General features: G+C 40.7%; 1 protein-coding gene across 2 annotated transcripts in view; it reads left to right on the top strand.

Moving 5' to 3' along the window:
- Positions 1–438: 438 nt before the first annotated feature.
- STK3 (serine/threonine kinase 3) overlaps positions 439–12457 on the top strand; it is a 134431-nt gene continuing 122412 nt past the window's right edge. The window contains exons 1-4 of one of the 2 annotated variants that reach the window (XM_042786077.1): positions 439–735; positions 6879–6959; positions 7398–7526; positions 11303–11417. In XM_042786077.1, the coding sequence (XP_042642011.1) occupies positions 713–735; positions 6879–6959; positions 7398–7526; positions 11303–11417 (348 nt within the window). In that variant the 5' untranslated portion in view covers positions 439–712. The remainder of the gene's footprint in view (positions 736–6878; positions 6960–7397; positions 7527–11302; positions 11418–12457) is intronic. The other variant, XM_042786076.1, reaches the window with a different exon arrangement.

Here is a 12457-nt window from a genome sequence, read left to right on the forward strand (position 1 = left end):
GGCGGGGAAAGAGCCGCCCTCAGCCCCCGCCTCAGGCCGCGGCTCTGCCCCGGGCCTGCCCTTGCCCGAAGGCCCAGCTCCAAGAGCCGCGGTATGAGATGAGCGTGTGGGGGCACGGACGGCTGCCCTTCGCCCCGGCGGTGCCCCCGGGTCTCTGCTTCTCCGCCTCCCGGTGTGCCTGGCCCGGCCAGCCGCCCCCGGCCGCCCCTCCCGCAGGCACGAGTAGGGCAGGTTCCCCGGGGGGGGACTACACCTCCCGGCGCGCCCCGCGGGCCACTGCCGCGCGGGGCATGCCGGGAGCGCGACGCCTCAGCCCCGCCGCCGCCGCCACCGCCTCCGCCTCCATGTTCTTCCCCTCCCGCCGGCGTGATGCCGCCCTCCAGTCCCGTGCTAGGGTGGGGCCTCGACCCTCCCGCCGCTCTGAGCGACTTCCGCGTCACCCAATCAGCGCCTGCGGTAGCGCCGGTTGTAACCACTGAGAGGCGCGGGGGGGCGGGCTTCTGCCGGCAGCCGGGTAGGTAGCGGTAGTGGCGGCTGCCTGAGAGAAGGTCGGGAGCGGTGGCGGCCGAGGGAGGGCGCGAGCCCCGTTTTAAAGGGCCAGCGAGTTCGCACGAAAGTTGCGAGGAGTTTAGTGGCTGCCGAGCCGGCCGGTGCCTAGGGGCTCGGCCGGGAGCCCCCCTCTGGACGGCGGGGCCGGGGGCCCAGCAGCGGCATGGAGCAGGCAGCGCCCAAGAGGTAACGACCCTCCCTGGCGGCCCCTTCCCCTCCCGGAAGCGAGCGCGGCGGCACGGCCAGGGGTAGGCCTCGGGCCGCCCCCCCCCCCCCCCCCCCCCCCCCCCGCCGGCTTCGGGGGGCTCCGGCCCTGGGGGGGCTGTGAGGGAGGCGGCGGGACAACGACGGGGGCTGAGACCTGCCTGGCGGCCCGAGGAGTTGTGTTGTGTTGGGGAAGGTCTTCAGGCACCCTGGGGAGGGGGGGGCTTGTCCCCGAAATAACCGTCCTGGGTAAGCGTCCAGGTGGAAGCAAACCCTGAGGGGCTGATTGAGTTACAGGAGAAGCATCTTAACGTGAAATGAGGGAAACTTCATCGCCGAGAAAAGTCCTTTGTGGCCTGGGGGTCTTTGCACTTGGTAGTTCAGGTCTGCGGAAGCAACCGACACGAGTAGTTGTTCTTGTCTTTCCACATTAGAAAGTGCCCTTGTGTTCTGCTGGTGGGGGGATGCTTGTGGGGGTGGGGGTTGCATAGTTGCATTTGCAAATTAGGGAGTGGGAAGAGGCAAAAATCAAGAGTATTCCCACAGTACATGTGTTTTCTGAAATATATAAGCTATCTGGTTGTATTAATGTGTGGTTGTTTCTTTTTTTGAGCATTTAGCATTTGACTTCTTAGTGCACAAAGTAACTTTGCTTTAATTTTATGGGTATATTTAAACTGGAACAATCCTTTCTTGGATGTAGTTATATACTACATGGAATGTAGTTGTGTGGCATACAGAATGTAGTTACACAGTTTGCACATACTTACTGTCTTAGAGCTCCAAGTATTTCACTTGTGCTTTCTGTTAATGAAGAATCTAGGGACTACACATATAAATTGGTGGTAGAAGATAATAAATCCATTTTTACATTCTACTTCAAAACACTTACATTCTACACTTAAAACCTTTAAAATTATTCAAAACAGTTTCCTGCAGGATGACGGGACTTGAGAAGAATGGAGTCTTGAACTTCTGCTGTTTTCTCCTCCAATAATACATGAAGTAACAGTAACAACTACTTGAAAACTTTGGCCAAGGATTAATTTGTAGTTGTTATGCAGAGTGGTTTTAGCAGGCAATAGAGTGGGCAGGGACAGGCCTCCATTGTAGTTTCTGACAGTGCTGCATGTCTCAAATAAAGGAAGTAGGACAGGCACCAGCAAGGGGTTAGGAGAAAAAATAGCAAGGTCTGAGGAGTAATCAATGTTAGCAGCACCAGTGCAAAGCTTGGGATCTGGTGATATCAAAGAATTGAAAATAAAACTTGAAGTAAGCATAACCTACAAGACTTTTTTGGGAAGATCTAGGATTTGCTCTAACTTTTTTACCAAACTGGAGGTGTGTGTCTGGCTTAATTGGAAGTGAGGAGCTGTTTAAATCCTTAGATTCAGTCAGGAAGAACTAGAAAGCTGATGAGAGAACTTCTAAACCTTCTGGCACGTTTTTATACTTTCCATGTTTTTTCAAGCTTATTTCTGGAAATTTGAATGTGATGAGAATTTAATGGATTTGTTTCTTCAGTGGGAGGGAAGATTTGAACTCAGTTTTTCATAAGGTATTAACTCAAGTTTTCTTAAGGTTTGAACTGAGTTTTTCGTGAATGTGCCTACGTATCCCCTTTATCCATTGTTTTTTACAGTTTTCTGTTTGTTCAGTATTCCCAACTATTCTGCTAGCTCATTCTTTTTTTCTGCAAGTCTAGGAGTACAGATTATTTTTTGTAGGCTGAATTTTTTGATGTCTGCCTTGGATGCAGTAGTGTCTTGGAATGGACACACTGTTTACTTGGCAAAATAGATGTGAACAGTAGACTTCTTTACTTTGGTCCCTGTTATCCACAGGAGCAGTTACTGACAAGGATCTATTGCCATGATACCTGTAGTGCAAGACATTCATCTAGAGGTAGCAAGAATTTCACATCAACACTGCAAAGCTTTATGGATATCCTGAATCCCAGTGTTCCCTTACAGGTATAGGGCACTTTTATTTCCACCTTCCCTGTAAATCTTTAAAACAGCCCTTCAGAAGGTAGCAGTGCTGATGCCCAAGTGACAGGCTAGGCCACTGTCGCTTTTCATGGGGATGCTGTCAAAATGACTAGCTTTTCTTCTTTGACCAATGTACTGCAACAGTAACAAAAGACTTATGAGGAGGAGCCCTTTTCAAAATAGTTCTGTTTACTTTTAAAAAAAAAATTAGTGTTCTGATTTTATACTAAACAATTTGTGCAGTAGTTGACACAGTAAGCATCTGAATTTCTGACTGTTTCAGATGTGTTTTATACTTCTTTCCCTCACTAAAAAGGACATTCAGTCTTTCAATAATCAGTTAAAAAATTTGCCTCTCTTGTAATTATTATTGTTGCAGTTTTTTGTATATGTTGGCCTACTCATGCATGAGGAGATGGATAGGCTGCATGCAAGGGAAAAGGCAAGTAGTTAGAGATGAAATTCTGTCAAATACATAGTTTTTAATCTTGCCCATCTCCTGCACGTTGCTACCAAGTAAAAGGCTGCTTGAAGCATGGAGCGTGTTAATTAAGGTTTTCCAGTCCTTTCCTTAAACTCGTGCAGTTGTATTTTCACTGAAATATAACTTTTCAAATTTTCTGAGAAGGGAAAAGCTTGTTTTTAATATAGGAACTTTCTGTGAGAAATATGCTGTTTTTAATGTTAGTGTTAATGGGCAACTAAGGTCACAGGGATGAAAATTGTCAAGTTTCACCTGAAAATGGTGGGACAAAGGTGTAAGTTTGCTTGGGTTTTATTCATAGAAAACTAAGTGTAAGTACACAATACAATAATGTAAACTGTCTTAAACTTGTTTCTGCTTGTGTGAACGGTGTAAAGCAGTGTAAATGTCTCAAAGCTTTTACATGCTATCCCTATTTCTGATGACTGCAGTGATTTCTCTTACTAGCTTCTCTTTTAATATATCAGTATAATTGATCCCAGCCATTCTTTCTAAATATTTGATTGTGCTAGCTCTTCTGCAAAATAAACAACATATATTTACATTTCATGGAGCAGCTGTCCAGTTTTCCATAACTCATGACAGTAATTGATGGAGTTCTATTCTTTAGTCTTGCTTTATTTTTCTTTGTTAGCTTTCAGTTGTGTGTGTTGTTTTTTTTTTTTTTTATGCCTACCTCTGTAGCACATCACCAATTTATTTTGTAAAATCTGTATGTAATGTCTGTAGGTCACTAAACTCATACTTTGTTTTTTCATGTTGGGGTGTGTGTGGGGAAATACCTTGTTCTTTCGGGTCCCAGTTCAGGTTTTTCTGATCTTTACAATAGTATTTGTAATCTTGGGTGTCTCTCACTGTTTCTAGATTTTTCTGCATTTATTTATGTGAAGTTTTGCTGACGTACTCAATGATGCTTAAGATTCTGGTTATGCTAAGTGTGGATGTCATCTCCTATCAGCTGAATTTATAAAAGTGAAATTTTTTTTGCTAGGATCAGTTTTTCTTGTTTAGGAGACTGGGTGTTATGCAGCAAGTCAAACCTGCTTGGAACAAGAAAATTCCTTTGACTACTACTCTTGTCCCAGAATTGTAATTTAGTTAGTCCTCCTACTTTCAGGAACGTCTTTCCTTCTGGAAGACTACTGAAATATCCCAGAGTCACTACTGATGATTTTCTAGAACAAAAAACCCAGAATGACTTTCTATCCAGGTTTTGTACTTGTCTTCTTCACGTTTACAAATATAGATATATTATGGTTTTGATCAGTTTATGGCTGCTTGTGATTGTTTCCTTAACTCTTCTCAAGCACTCCCAATGCCTGCCTTGGTGTTAGTAGTGCTGCTGGAACCCTTTTCTTATGGATTTTTTTTTTTCCTCTTCTCATTTTAGCAGACATTTATTTTTTGATGAACAGGTTGACAACTTTGGCTGAGCTTACTGTATGTTTTCCCTTTTCTTGCAGTTACTAAAAAGTTCAGTCCCTCCACTGTTCTGTTGAGTACATCATCTGTTATGCAGCTCTTCGATCAAGTGAGAGACTCAGCTAATGGTCATGCCTTTTATTTGTTGAGGCTCTGCTGATATTGTTAGCATACTGTGCATGCTTTTTATGGGTGGCAAACAGAGGATGGTTGCAGAAACTTATTCTGTAAATGTTGCCTTTAAGGCTGCAGGTAACCTGATCAGAGGGCAAAAAAAAAAGAATTTGAAATAAAAGCAGCCAAGTGAATGGTTTGTTTCTTTAATACCTACCTGCAAAATCTTTTTTTCCCCCCTCTTTTTATTTGTTTCAACTTACACTTGTTCACTAATGAAATATTTGCTTCCCTGCAAGATTTAAATTCCATCTTTCTGCTTTCTAGTCTTTAACAAACAGAGATAAGCTGAAAAAGAAAGCAGAATTACCAGTTTCTGTGTTTGATTTGTAGGCTACCTCTGCAGACTTTATTTAGCTGCTCTCATTTGATTTTTCTTGTTTTACTTTGTGTTCATGAGTTGTGCATTTCTCTTGCTGTGGAGAATTTTATTCTTTCTTAAATACCCATGCTTTCCAGTTTCCTGCCTGTCAGCTGTACCAAACTGCATGGTCTCTACAGCAGTTCATGCACCTTTCCTTGCTGATTGTGGATGACACTTGTATTCATATAATTGCTACATCCATGAAATAGTTCTTTGAGATATAAATGGGTGCACCCTTCTGTACCCACCTTGCTTTAACACCAATGCATATGATCTGTGTGCTTATATAATTACTTAAATTTTTATCTTTATTTAGATGGTTGGTAGTCACAAGTGTCTTCTGACTTGGGAATTCCCTCATCAGTCATTTCACTTTAATTTTTATTAGTTCTGTGTATCACAGAATTACATCTCCTAATACGAAGGAGTTCCTTTTGAATACTGTTCTTCCAGTGCTGGATTTGACAATATTTTCTGTCTGTGCTCCACTCCCTTCCCCTGTTTTGTATTAATTTCCAGGGAAGTGTCACAGGATAACATATTTTCCGTAAGTTCTCAGTCATCTGCTGTGTTTCAAAGTTGTGTGTGGTTTTTTTTTTTTTTTTTTTTTACCTCCTCCTCTTGTATATGGAATACATTGTCTATATCTAACACTACAGCACCAGCTATTCTTCAGCTCATCTTCTACTTTAATAGTACCCTTGGCTATCATGTAGAGTTAATTTGTTATTTCAATCTTGCAGCAAAATTCCCTATAACTTGTAATGTAAAGGATTTACATAGTGTAGCCACCGGGCCTCACCACAGTGTGTGTGTGGTTATATTTCTCCTGTGCTATGTTCAGTGTCAGCTCCACTGCAAGCCTGCAGACAGGTTGTGTTCTGAGATCTGCCAGGAGCCTGGGGGGCTGGATAGATGGGAATGCTGGAGACTGGGGAAGGATTGGGACTGCTTGTAAAGGACAAAGGATAGTGGTAAGAGTGGGTTGAAGGAGCTGGGAGAAATTATAGGGAGATACTGAGTGATTTGAGACACTGTGAGAGCGAGCTGGAGGGCAAAATATGATGGTGTTATGTAATTGGAGGTTTTGTTGCACCTGTCCCTAAGATACAAAAGGGACTGCCCCAACAACTCTTGGAAGTTCAGTGTTCTGCAACTACCCGTGAAGGTGAAGTGCTACCATGTGCTCCCAGAGTCAAGATGACTCTGGGTTCTGCTTTTAACTTGGTGTAATTCACTGGTTTGCGTTGGATAGTTTAGAAAGTGGATGCTTCATGTGTGTGAAGGATTGGTTTGTACTTTCTTAGATGACAACATGGTGTACTGTAGGCAGTAACGAGCATATGTTTGCGTGCTGGCTGCTTTTTGATGAAAGGTGAGTTTTACTGTATTTTTTGGCTGTTTCTACTTTAGCAGAGGAAGTGGTTTGGGCAGTGAATTGGTCCCATGCTGCTTTGAATTGAGCAAACATTAGTGGGAAAGTGATAATGACAAAAATTGTCATAACTTCCTCCATCTTATATGATGGTTGATTAAAATTTTATTACTGTACTTTAATTAGGCATTTTATTTTCATTGGAATATGTTTTTCTTTATAATCTCTTTTTCTGTCTGCTCACTTGTATGAGTTTGCTTGAGTTCTGTGTCTTTTCCTCCCCAAACAAATAAATAACTTTTGTCTTTCTTTTAGCAAACTGAAAAAGCTAAGTGAAGATAGTTTAACTAAGCAGCCTGAAGAAGTCTTTGATGTTCTGGAGAAACTTGGTGAAGGGTAAGTGCAGCTATTTATGAGGCGATGGGATTGGAGGGAAATGGTATATAAAGCATGTGTTGGGATATTAAGTTACAGAGAGAGTGACTGTAAATGTCCTAAGGAATGCTTCTCTAGATGACTTTTAATAATAAAGCACATGCATGCGTCAGTAGGCTTCCATGCTTCACTAAATATATTGATGCATTTTTGATGTCCCTTGTTTATTAAGGCAGCAAAGGTGCTTGTGGCTGTACCGCAGTTAGGTACACTACATCCTGACAAAGATTCATTCTTCAGAGGTATGTCTTTCTTCAGGTCCCGATAGAACTGAATTTTTTGCAGCCTGAGAAAACCCTTGAATTCTACATGAACATATGGTTTCTGTGACTTTTTGAAGTTTCTGCATAATGGAAATGAGAAAGTTTATCTTATTTAAAAAGAAATTCTGTCTTTTAGGTCTTATGGTAGCGTGTTTAAAGCAATACACAAAGAGTCTGGACAAGTTGTAGCAATTAAACAGGTCCCTGTGGAGTCAGATCTTCAAGAAATAATTAAAGAAATCTCTATAATGCAACAATGTGACAGGTAGGTATGTCAATTCTGCTCCCTTTCTAAGAGTCTGTGTGACAATATATTTGTTATTGTGAATATAGCTGAACTATATGCAGCTGCAACCTTTTTTTACATGGAAATTTAAAGCAGTCTGTGTTGGACAATTTACTTAACCACTTTGTGGACTGCATCCTATCCTTAGCTTGGATTGAAGGAAGTACAAATAGTGTACATAACAGAAACTGTTGAAAGAATAAGTACTTGAACCTGCTTAGAATTCTCCATGCCTGCTTCACTTTACTTGCACTGGTAAGCCTGAAGGTTAATATTTCCTGTAAATGTCTTAGGCCTTGTGAATTCTGAGTTACCTGTTTCAGAAGATCAGTAAAGGTGTTTCTAGTACAGGATTAATGGCTAGCAGTTAACTTCCAAAACAGTATTCTATCGGTTGCCTTTTCATGCAGGAATATACTTTTTAAGGAGTGAACAATTGCATAATAGTTCTGAAGAAGGGCTGTTACCTTACACTTGTTCACAAATGATCTATCGTATGATTGCTTGTATTGTAGGAATGGAAGCCTTAACATCAAGTGTCTACAAGGATGCAGAAATTACTTTGCATCTCTTCTCTTTTATTGAATGATCAGCTTTTTATTTGTGTATTTGAGATAATCTTTTAAGGTTTTGGCTGTAACTTCAATGTTAGATTTGCTAGGGTGAGTCTGTATTCATGTCTGATCAGTGGTATTGTTTGTGACTCTAAGTGCAAACAGGAGGGCTTTGCACTATAGTTTGGCAAAACCTTCCTTAAAATATTGCTTTAGTCATAGGAATTGTAGAAATGTAGCTAGTAGTCTGTTATTTATCAATTGTGTTAGTGCTTTTGTGGTGTGTTGGTGTTGATGTTCTGTCTTTAAATGAAAAATTGGCTCTTGTTTGACAATGAGCAGTATTAATCACAGATTTAAAGATAATTCTTTTGATGCAGTCTGAATTAATGCAGATTTGTTGCTGGATGTTTTGTTCCACAGCATTCTGCCTATTTGGTCATGAAGGAGGAGAGAAGGTTCAATTATTTATCCTTAAATATAAGGAGAGAGACCTCGGAGTACATTGTATTTAGCACATGAGAATGCAGCTGTTCTTCAAACTTCTTTAGAACCTCTGCCTGCAAGCCCTGATCTGAGTATTTGTGACCTTGATCACACTGGACCTTGTAATCCATTCCCTTCTGGCATTGACTGCTCTGAACGCTAGAAGCTTGTTAAATGTGTAGACAGGAAAATGAGAGGAAAAGGAAGGTTTTAGGGTTTTTTTTCCATATTCCATGAAGATGTATGATAAGGTTATTTCAGGTGATACTAAAAGGGTTTGGGACCCTTGAGATTTTTGCGAGGCTCCTCTTAATCCTTTTTGTCTTTATCAGACTATTTTGTCTGGCCAGGTACAGATGAAAAAGGAAGCAGCAGTCTTCTTGTTCTGCTTAACTGTGGAACTAGATTTGATCCTCAGAGTAGGTCCTCAGCTCTTCCTGTGCAACAGAAGAGGAGTTAAAGAATTAAGAGCTCAGCAACAAGAAGAATCAAAATAAACGTATATTATCTCCCCTGCCTTATTTCTTTCCCCTTACATAAGGAAGACATTGAATAAATTGGAAAACAATGCCTTCTGAATTCTCAGTTCTGCTGTGGGGTCAGTGATAGGATAGCAGCCCTGGGTTGCTGCACAGGCTTGAGCCATGTGAGCTGACTGGCAGCAGTGATGTAGGTTGTAATGTGTGTAAATCTGTAACTACTAGACCAAGGTTGAAACAAATGTCTGTGAAATATACTGACAAAGAAAAAAACTGGTGATACTTGAGAACCTTTTCAGTTTTTCACCTTTCTTTCTGTACTGTGCTTTTTTCATTTTCATTCTTGTGCTAGGTGGGCCTACTCACCATCTTATTCCCGTGTTCCCTGTCCTGCCCTCCCTGTTCTCTGCCCTTGTTCTTTGTTTCCTGCTTTTCTTTGAATGACATGTTGCATTTAGCATCTACTAGACATGTACTATTGTGTAACTTTTTCAAGTGTAAAGAGTTCAGAATTTTAGAACGCAAACTGTTCCTCCACTGGACGAGATGCAGCCATTTTGTGGTTGAAGAAGAGGGTTGGTCTGCAGCTCTGCACCACGTGCTTGTATGTGTCGTGTGCCTTTGTGCAGATAGTGCTGTGCAGTACTGATATGGGAGGGATGACATACTTTCTAGTACTTTATTTTCACATGTGATGATTCCAAAGATATTACAGAAAAGCACTGAGCTGTTGCAGCATCTCAAATAAAAGATGATTAAATCTCAACATTTTACTCTTTCTTCTCCATGCCTGTTTCTAGAACTAGCTACACTGTATGTGCTGAAGCTCTTGTAAGGCAAAAAAATGTAGATTCTAAGACAAGCAGTTGATATGAAAAAGGCTGGCTTATGTGGTTAACTGGGACAAGGGTTTAAGCAAATGTTAACTGTGTTTTGAGATTGTACAGCATTTTATGTTTTGTAAAGATCATTTTGTCCTGATTTGTAATAATACCTAATTTTTGATGAGAATATTAGCATAGTGTATATCTGGGCAGAGATGGTCACGAAAATCAGTGGCTTTTCTTCAGATGTAGTAGTAACCTTCCTCGCTTCAGGAATTTATAAGGAGCAAGAGCGGTATGTCGTGCTTGTAAATGGTGGACTTTTTGACTAGATGGAAGGGAATTAGACCCACCTTGCCTTCTGTAAAGGCAAGTTCCTATAGTATTAGCAGTTGCTCTTTAATGTAGTAGTTTGCTGATAGTTTTGACCCGTTTTTTATAAAGATAGCACCATGTTGCAGGAGGCAACAATAGGTCCTCTCTATGTCAGTTTTCTAAGAAAAAAATGTTGCTGCCAAAGATGCTGATCCTAAAATACAGTTCCTTGCTCCAAAACAAAACAGTATTAGATTCCACCCCACAATGCAGCTGTTCTGACCAGAAGCCACTGTCTGACATCTCAGTATCTTCTTTCCTGATGTTGTGGGAGATAGATGGCAATATAACTCTAACCAACTTTGCTTAAGTTCCTGCAAAAAATTCCCCATCCTCCAACCTTTTATTTCCATAAATATACCATTAATCACTTTTCTGAAGGGTGATCCTTGTTATGTTTACCATATCTGTTCCTGCCTTTCTTTTGCAAGTGCCTCCAAGGAAGCATTATGTCAAGTGACAAACTGATGAGTAGCAAAGGAATATGTTCTGTTTATGACAGTACCATCTCTTCACATTAGACTCTTCAATATGAAAATGCGTTTGTAAATGCAGAAGTCTCGGTCAAACCAACACTGGTTTCTGTTTAATATGGAAATCTAGTTCTATACTTGAAATAAGTTCATGCTTGCAAAACCAGGAAAACATGGGTGAGTTCCCATGTTTTTTTGCTTGTGAGAGAAGAAAACAAGGCATTCTTTTTAAGAAGTGAAACATCCAGTAACTTTGTGAGAAGAGTTAAAACCAAAGCTTTATATCAGAAGATTCATGTTCGGGAAAACTATGCCTATATTTGCAGATGACTGAAAACTTGTAATACATATATAGTAGTGCCTTTAAAATTTTATTAAGCAGTCATACTTTATTCTAAAAAGGCATTGGTTAATCTATTCACAATTTAAAAATGTATTTGATTACACTTGCTCTTTAGCTGTGTTCGTGTGTGTGTCAAACTGTCATTTTTAACAACACTTGATGAATTTTCCCCCCTCACCCCCATACTAAAAATTCATCTATCTGCCTTTTTTTCCATCTAGTCCCTATGTTGTCAAGTACTATGGCAGCTATTTTAAGAACACAGATCTATGGATTGTTATGGAATATTGTGGAGCTGGCTCCGTTTCGGACATAATTAGACTTCGTAATAAAACGGTGAGTTGTTGTGGTGGTTTGTTTTTTTTTTTTTTTTTTTTTTTTCCAAAAAAATGTGTAATGCCTGTTATAATGAAACTGTGAATTAAGATTAGAAGCCAGAATAAGAGTCAGAGTTACAAGACAAGATCTTGCCTAATATCAAGGAGCATATCTGTGCCTTGATTCCTCAGGAAACAAGCTCATGCAGTTGCTCTGACTATCTATTTGTCCATTCTTCTGTAAGTGATTATCAGCAGAAGCAAATGCACTTTGAAATGTGAAGATCCTGTAAGTTCCTTGAAAATTACTGCTTTGTACAAGGCAGAACTGTGTGGCTTTTTTCACCTCACACTCTGTCTGCAGGCCACTTAATACATGCATGGTTTGGAAATGGGCATAGAATTGTCTTGTTCCCACTCAGTAATTAGGGAGCATGAGAAGTAATGGGTATTACTCAAGGAATGAGAACGGGAGGGGATGCCAATTACAGAATGTGAGAAGGAACCAAAATGAGGGCTGTATGGAAGAGGCTTAATGAGCTTATAACAGTGGTAATATAGAGGAGGATGCAAATCTGTAGGAAACAGGCTTTGTTAGTTCGACTTAAGAAACAGCTTCTCTGAAAAATGTTTTGTTTGTAGATGTCAGATAATCTGTAGTTCCTTTGAGTCCACTGTCTTTTAGTAGTGGGCTGTAATATAAGATATTAATTTTATCAACAAGTACTGTGAGATGACCCTCTACTTGCTAGCTCTTTACATTTTCTAAATGCACCCAGAGACGTTCCTTGCACCATACCTGGGAGCAGAAATAAAAATAATGTTTGGGCTTAGAAATTAGGATGTAACAGAAAACAGAATTAGATTTAGGAAGTGGAGGTGATGCTCAGACTAGGGGGAGCCCCTTTGGAAAAGGTGGCTTATATCAGGGCTGCTGTAGTGTTGAACTGTCTAGGGAAAAGTCAAAACCAATGGAAGATTGTTGGAGTTCCTGCAACCTTTAAATTGATGTCCTTACAGTTGTATAATATCAAAGAGTAGCAGCTCCAATAAGAAATG

This window comes from Tyto alba, unplaced genomic scaffold (genome assembly GCF_018691265.1).
Source record: "Tyto alba isolate M040663 unplaced genomic scaffold, T.alba_DEE_v4.0 Super-Scaffold_9, whole genome shotgun sequence".
Lineage (NCBI taxonomy): Eukaryota > Metazoa > Chordata > Aves > Strigiformes > Tytonidae > Tyto > Tyto alba.